This window comes from Jaculus jaculus, chromosome 11, assembly GCF_020740685.1.
Source record: "Jaculus jaculus isolate mJacJac1 chromosome 11, mJacJac1.mat.Y.cur, whole genome shotgun sequence".
NCBI lineage: Eukaryota > Metazoa > Chordata > Mammalia > Rodentia > Dipodidae > Jaculus > Jaculus jaculus.
This window is the reverse complement of record NC_059112.1, coordinates 110525294-110532780: the sequence shown is the minus strand read 5'-3', so window position 1 is coordinate 110532780 and position 7487 is coordinate 110525294. Positions and strand designations below refer to the sequence as shown.

The 7487-nt window shown below is 49.5% G+C and overlaps 1 protein-coding gene across 1 annotated transcript; it reads left to right on the top strand.

Moving 5' to 3' along the window:
* Positions 1–1376: 1376 nt before the first annotated feature.
* Positions 1377–1757, top strand: LOC101607309 (small ubiquitin-related modifier 1). Its single transcript, XM_045130252.1, has one exon. It carries the CDS (start codon positions 1412–1414, stop codon positions 1715–1717), a length of 306 nt encoding a protein of 101 aa, XP_044986187.1. The 5' UTR covers positions 1377–1411; the 3' UTR covers positions 1718–1757.
* Positions 1758–7487: the final 5730 nt, after the last annotated feature.

Below are 7487 nucleotides of genomic sequence, written 5' to 3'. Positions count from 1 at the left end.
AGTTGGGGAACCATGGGGAGCCCATTGCCCTGTGTGGGATTGCTGGGGCCTGTGCTGTGCAGAGAAGGACCCTGATTCGCGGCTCCTTCTGGGCCTGGCCTGCGGGGCCCTGCCACGTGGAGGACCAATGTGGGTGGGAAGTGAGCGATGAATCAAGGGTGACTCTAACCTAAGCGTTGAGCAACTGAGCAGTGGCGGTGCCAGCTTCTGAGCCTGAAAGCGTCTGACTTGAAGGACTCTGAGCTGTCCGCTGGACGTCCAGGTCCCCAGTGCCACATCATGGCTGTGTGAGCGGAAGAGGCGGGGCTGGCGAGCGGGTGACATTCCCACACACCTGCAGCTCCCGCCCCAGCTGCTGGCCGCCTCCTGGCTGTAGAAACAAGCCACACGGGCTGGCCCCAAGCAGCTCATTAGCAGCAATTAGCAGAGACACTCATTTCCCTGGAGGAAAGAGGGGGAGGAGGGACAGGTTGGGAAGTAGCTCCCATCCTGCCCTGCGGGGGTGGTCCAGGCTGGTTTCTCCATGCTTCCTCTGTGAAAAGGCATGACGTGGCCACTCAGCTCACCCTGGGGAGGGCTAGGCTAGGAACCTGCCGGTCTCAGCTCTGTATGCAGCTCACCGTGGAACTGAAGCTGGGCCTTACTCTCCGCACCCGCACCCAAGCCACACTAAACCCCTGTGGCCAGCCACTTCCTCCCAGTGAGGGTCACATACAGGCCAGGTCAGGAGAGACAACCTCAGCCTTGGCCTCTGATCTCAGCCCTTGGAAGTCCCGAACCCTCTCTCAGAGTCAAGATGTCAGTCACCAGCGGTGAGGAGCAGCAGAGCCTGGCCAGGGCCACTCCCGTGGGCCCCCGGGGCCTCTTGCAGCTCATTCCCTCCATGCTACCTCAGCTGGTGCTCCCCTCCGGCCACTCCACCCCAGTCCATCTCAGGCTAGAGGCCCTCGCTGTGCATGCAAGGCTTCCTAGTTGCACGGAGGAGGCTGTAATCAGGCCAGGTGCTGGCACCTGCTGGTCCCAGCATGTGTGAGACTCAGGCTGAGCCAGGGTGGGGGCTGGGCAGTGGTTGTTGATCTGTCCCACCCCACACAGACTTATCTCAAGATGTTAGTGTGGGGCTAGGGACCTCCAGCCGGATCTACAGAACTCACGTAAAGAGGCAGGCACCGTAGCTCTTGTCTGTAATCCCAGGGTGCTAACAGCGAGATGGAAGGCCAGGGACAGACAGGAAGACCCTTGGAAGCTCATGAGCCAGCCAGCCTGGCATGTGGTGAACAAGAAATCCTGTCTCAGCCGCCGTGTTGTGCCATAGGGAAGAGCGACCGATTTTTGTAAACCCCAGAGCCAGCTTCTCCGTGCCCGAGGCCCGCTCCTGTGCGGAGACACCCCGGGCGAAGCGGCTGTCACCATGTCTGACCAGGAGGCAAAACCTTCAACTGAGGACTTGGGTGATAAGAAGGAAGGAGAATACATTAAACTAAAAGTTATTGGACAGGATAGCAGTGAGATTCACTTCAAAGTGAAGATGACAACACATCTCAAGAAACTCAAAGAATCATACTGTCAAAGACAGGGCGTTCCAATGAATTCACTCAGGTTTCTCTTTGAAGGTCAGAGGATTGCTGATAATCATACTCCAAAAGAACTGGGAATGGAGGAAGAAGATGTGATTGAAGTTTATCAGGAACAAACGGGGGGTCACTCAAGGGTTTAGTTATTTTTATTTTTTCTTTCCCTTCAATCCTTTTTTATTTTTAAAAGCTAGTTCTTCTGTAATGTGGCGTTCAACACAAGATTGAATGCTGGCGCTCCACCTCGTTAGAACATACCGTAACTTGAATCCTCGAGTTCGATATTCATCACTGGTTGTTTTCACTGTGCTGATTTTTAGTGATCGGACCTCAGCCCCTTCATGTCGCCTTCTCCTTGTTAAAACTCCACGTGTGCTCAGAGAGGCCACCTTTTTCAGGACTGCATTTTCAGGTTTGTGGTGATAAGTAGATCGACCAATTTGAACATTCGTAATGACCTTCCAGTTGGCCCTGAAGCTGTAGCATGAGATTGCTTCACTCCTGGACTATGATTTTCAGTGGGAGATGGAAGTTTTTCAGAGAACTGAACTGTGGGAAAACGACCTTTCCTCAACTTGAAGCTACTTTTAAAATCTGAGGGTCTGGACCAAAAGAAGAATATCAAGTTTGGAGTCAAGTGACAGACACGATGAGGTCATGACTAACTCCAAAGATGGCTTTACTGAGAAAGAAAGCATTTTAACATGAAAGAGATCCTGTCAGAAGATCCAGAGAAGTTCCAATTTTCATTAGCAGTTAATAAAGTTACTCATGCCGAAGTGTATACAAGAACATTGTTCTTTTTGATTTTATTTGTACTTCTTGGCCTGGGACATGGGTTTTCAATGGACACTGTCTGTACCAGCTTCATGGAAATAAACAATATTTGTAAAAACCGTAAAAAAAAAAAAAAATAAATCCTGTCTCAAGAGGGAAGGCGAGAATCTGACATCAGAGGTCTTCTGACCTCCGCATGTGCACTGTGGCACGCATGGTCCTGAACTCACACACACAGGCACACATTGTACACACACTTCACAAAGATTTGCTTTATGTTTTTTTCAACAAGTATATTTATTTGCTTGAGAAAGAGAGAGAATGGGTGCATGGGTCCTTCAGCCACTGCAAACGAACTCTAGACACATGCGCCACCTTGTGTATCTGGCTTAAGTGGGTCCTGGGGAATTGAAACTGGGTCCTTTGGCTTTGCAGGCAAGCACCTTAACTGCTAAGCCATCTCTCAGGCCCAAGATTTTTTTAAAAAAAAATATGTTATATTGGCTGGAGAGATGGGTTAAGGAGCTTGCCTGTGAAGCCTAAGAACGCTTGTCCGAATCTCCAGGTCCCAAGTATAGCCAGACGCAAGCATGCAATGTCTCACAAAGGGGCGCATGCATCTGGAGTTCATTCACAAAAGGCACTGATGTGCCCATTTCTCTCTCTCTCCCCTCTTTCCCTCAAAAATAGAGAAAAAGATTGGGTGGAAGAGATGGCTTAGCGGTTAAGGCATATGCCTGCAAAGCCAAAGGACCCAGGTTTGATTCCCCAGGACCCCCATAAGCCAGATGCACAAGGGGCACATGTGTCTGGAGTTCATTTGCAGCGGCTAGAGGCCCTGGCGTACCCATTCTTTCTTCATCTGTCTCTCTTCTCTCTATCTTTCTCTGCTTGCAAATAAATAAATAACTTTTTAAAAAATTAAATAAAGTTATTTATTTATTTAAAAGAGAGATGGAGCTGGGCATGGTGGCACACACCTTTAATCCCAGCACTAGGGAGGCAGAGGTAGGAGGATCGCCATGAGTTCAAGGCCACCCTGAGAATACATAGTTAATTCCAGGTCAGCCTGAATCAGAGTGAGACCCTACCTTGAAACACAAAGAGAGAGAGAGAGAGAGAGAGAGAGAGAGAGAGAGAGAGAGAGAGGAGAGAGATGGAGAGAAAAGAGACAGATATAATGGGTGTGCCAGGGCCTTCTGCCACTGCAAACTCCAGATGCATATGACACTTGGTACATCTGGTTTTACGTGGGTACTGGGGAATTGGATCCAGGCTAGTAGGCTTTGCAAGCAAATGGCTTTAACTGCTGATCCATCTCTCCATCCTCAAACTCACAGTGATCCTCCTACCTTTGGCTCCCAAGTGCTATGATTAAAGGTGTGCACCACCATGCCTTGCTACTGCTGCTGCTGCTGTTACTTCATTTATTTGAGAGACAGAAAGAGGGAGAGAGAGAAAGAAAGAGAAAATGAGCACGTCAGGACCTCGAGCTGCTGCAAATGAACTCTAGACACATGGCCCACCTTGTGCATCAGGCTTTTATATGGGTCCTGGGGAATTGAACCTGGGTTCTTTGGCTTTGCAGGCGAGTGCCTTAACCACTAAGGCATATCTCCAGCCCTATTCTTTTTAAAAAATATTTACTTAGGGATGGCTCAGTAGTTGAGGCACTAGCTTACAAAGCCTAATGGCCTGGGTTCGATTCCCCAGTACCCACATCAAGCCAGATGTACAAACTGGCACATGCATCTGGAGTTCTTTTGCAGCAGCTAGAGGCCCTGGTGTGCCCATTTTCTCTCTCTGCTTGCAAATAAATTTTTAAAAAATTAATTACTTATTACTGGGCATGGTGGTGAGAGAGAGAATAAATGTGCCAGGGCTTGTAAGTGAACTCCAGATGCATGCACCACCTTGTGTATGCAGCTCTTTGGGTACTGGGGAATTGAACCTAGGCCATCAGGCTTTGTGAGCAAGTGTCTTTAGCCACTGAGCTATCTCTCCAACCCTGGTTCTTTCAGTTAGTATCCCCAAGGTCCATCATGCCATAATGGGTGACAATGTTTTATTCCTCTTTTATGGCTGAATAATACTCCATGGTATGGATGGACTACTCCATGGATATGAATTGTTTCCAAACTGGGCTGTTATGAATAACACTGCCATGCACATTTTTGTACATCCATGTCCATAGCAGCATTATTCAAAATTTAGATTTTTTAAAAATGTGGGCTGGGGCTGGAGAGATGGATTAGAAGTTAAGGTGCTTACCTGTGAAGCCTAAGGACTCATGTTTCATTTGCCAGTTCTCATGTAAGCCAGATGCTTAAGGCGATGCCTGCGCAATGTTGCACATGAACACAAGGTGGTGCCTGCGTCTAGAGTTCCATTACAGTGGCTGGAGGCCCTGGCACACCTATTCTCTCTCACTCTCACTCATCCATTTAAAAAAAAAAAAAGCCAGTCTGTTGGGCTTGCCTCAAAAAAAAAAGTGGATTGTGCTGGACACCACAGACACCTGTAATCTTAGCACTTAGGAGGCTAAGGCTGTAGGATCACGAGTTTGAGACTTGCCTAGTCTGCATAGCAAGACCCTGTCAAAAAAGGGGGAGGGGGGCTGGAGAGATGGCTTAGTGGCTAAAGCGCTTGCCTGTGAAGCCAAGGGACCCAGGTTTGATTCCCCAGTACCCACATAAAACCAGATGCACGAGGTGGCACACGCGTCTGGAGTTCATTTGCAGTGGCTAGAGGTCCTGGTGCGCCCATTCTCTCTCTCTCCCTCTTCTCTCTCTCAAATAAATATACTATTTTGAAAAATGTCTGGAGAGATGGCTCAGCAGTTGAGTGCACTTCCTGCACAAGCATGAGGGCCTGAAACCACCTGAGTTCTAATCTCTAGATCCCAGGCAAATGGCCGGGTGTGGCCACACATGCCCGTAACCCCAGTTCCGGAAAAGGGGAACAGAGACCAGGGGATCGTTAGGACCTGTGGGGGAGGGGAGTAAGCTCCTGTATCAGTGAGTGTCTCCAGCTCAAAAAAGAAATGGTGGAAGAGATGGATTGGAGAGATGGCTTAGCGGTTAAGCGCTTGCCTGTGAAGCCTAAGGACCCCGGTTTGAGGCTCAGTTCCCCAGGTCCCACGTTAGCCAGATGCACAAGGGGGCGCACGCGTCTGGAGTTCGTTTTCAGAGGCTGAAAGCCCTGGCGCAACCATTCTTTCTCTCTATCTGCCTCTTTCTCTCTGTGTGTCGCTCTCAAATAAATAAATAAAAATGAACAAAAATATTTTCTAAAAAGAAAGGAATGGCGGAAGAGGAATGGAGTGGGACACCAGATGTTCTGCTATGGCTTCTGCAGGCCGGCGTCTCATGCCTCAGGAGAGAGCATGGGCATCACACACCACATCATACGCACACAGGCAAAACAAAAACAAAACAAACAACAACCACAAAAAACAGGGGCTGGAGGGATGGCTTAGTGGTTAAGGCATTTTCCTGCAAAGCCAAAGGACCCAGGTTTGATTCCCCAGGACTCATGTAAGCCAGATGGACAAGGTGATGCATGCATCTGGAGTTCGTTTGTAGTGGCTAGAGGCCCTGGACTGCCCATTCTCTCACTCTCTTTCTCTCTCTCAAATAAAAACCAAACCAAACAAAAGCAAAACAAAACAAAACAGTCTCATTCCAAATAGATTTCCCCAATTAAACAAGCAGCCAGCCCTGCTGGAGGGCTGGCCGGTCCACCTCCTCTGCTTCTCCAGTCTTGGAACAACCCCCTCCAGGCTCCGAGAGCTCGAAGTCAATTCCCCGTCAGTCTTCCAACTTGGCTGTCACTCCAGCTCCCACGGCCCTAATGTCTCCCTAATGGCTGAGCGCAGTATCGCCACACAGAAAACACAGTCTACCACCTCCAAGCCAGGGTGAGAGCTGCGTGCAAATGGAGCCAGGTCCATGCTGCTGCTCCCTGACTGCCCGCTCCCCAGGACCGGCCATCTGCCTCCTGTCGTCTCCACCGCCCTCCCCAGGAGCCTTCCCCCGCCCACTGTCATCTTCCTGGGCAGGACTTGCCTCCACACCTGCGTCCCTGTCCCATCCTGAGCCCCCACCCCAGGTCAATCCCAGCGCAGAAAGCATCCATCATTCTCTGCCCGGAGCCAGGAGCGGAAAGCCCTGACCTTCCACCATCCCTCCGTCTCCCCTAAGCACTCTTCCGCTCAGGCCCCGAGCCCTTCCTCGCTTTAGTTTTCCCTATAAATTCTGCTCTCTTTGGGCGGGGCGCGGTGGCGCATGCCTTTAATCCCAGCACTTGGGAGGCAGAGATAGGAGGATCGCCATGAGTTCGAGGCCACCCTGAGAACGCAGAGTGAATTCCAGGTCAGCCTGAGCTAGAGTGAGACCCTACCTCAAAAGAAAAAAAAAAAAAAAATCTGCTCTCTTTTAGAGCAAATGAATTTTATTACTTATTTATTTTAAAAGTATTTTTATTTTTTTGTTTTTTTGAGGTAGGGTCTCACTCTAGCCCAGGCTGACCTGGAATTCACTATGGAGTCTTAGGGTGGCCTCAAACTCACAACGATCCTCCTACCTCTGCCTCCCAAGTGCTGGGATTAAAGGTGTGCACACCACGCCCAGCTAAAAAGTATTTTTATATATTTTTGTGCGAGAGTAGTCAGAGAGAGAGAGAAAGATTATATGGGTGGGCCAGGGCCTCTTGCCATTGCAAACAAACATCAGCCACATGTGGCTTGACATGGGCACTGGGGAATTGAATCCAGGCCATCAGGCTTTGCAAGCAAGTGACCTTAATCACTGAATGAGCTCTCTGGCCCTATTTATCTTTGTGACAGGATCTCGCTCTGTAGCCCAGGCTGGCCTGGAACTCACTATGTAGCCTAGGCCGACCTCAAACGTACAGAGCCTCCTAAGTACTTAATTATGAACATGAGCCACTACACCTGGCCGGCTTCGTTATTTTTAAATTGTTTCACCCAATGTCAGTGCAAAGGCAGGTGTTTTCTTCAGTTTGTCTACTGGTTGGTCTTTAGCCCTGCACACAGTGGGCGCTCAGTAACTTCACGACTGACTTAGTGGGCAGTGACTTATCTCCTCCGACGACTCTAGAGAACCATTCCAGGTC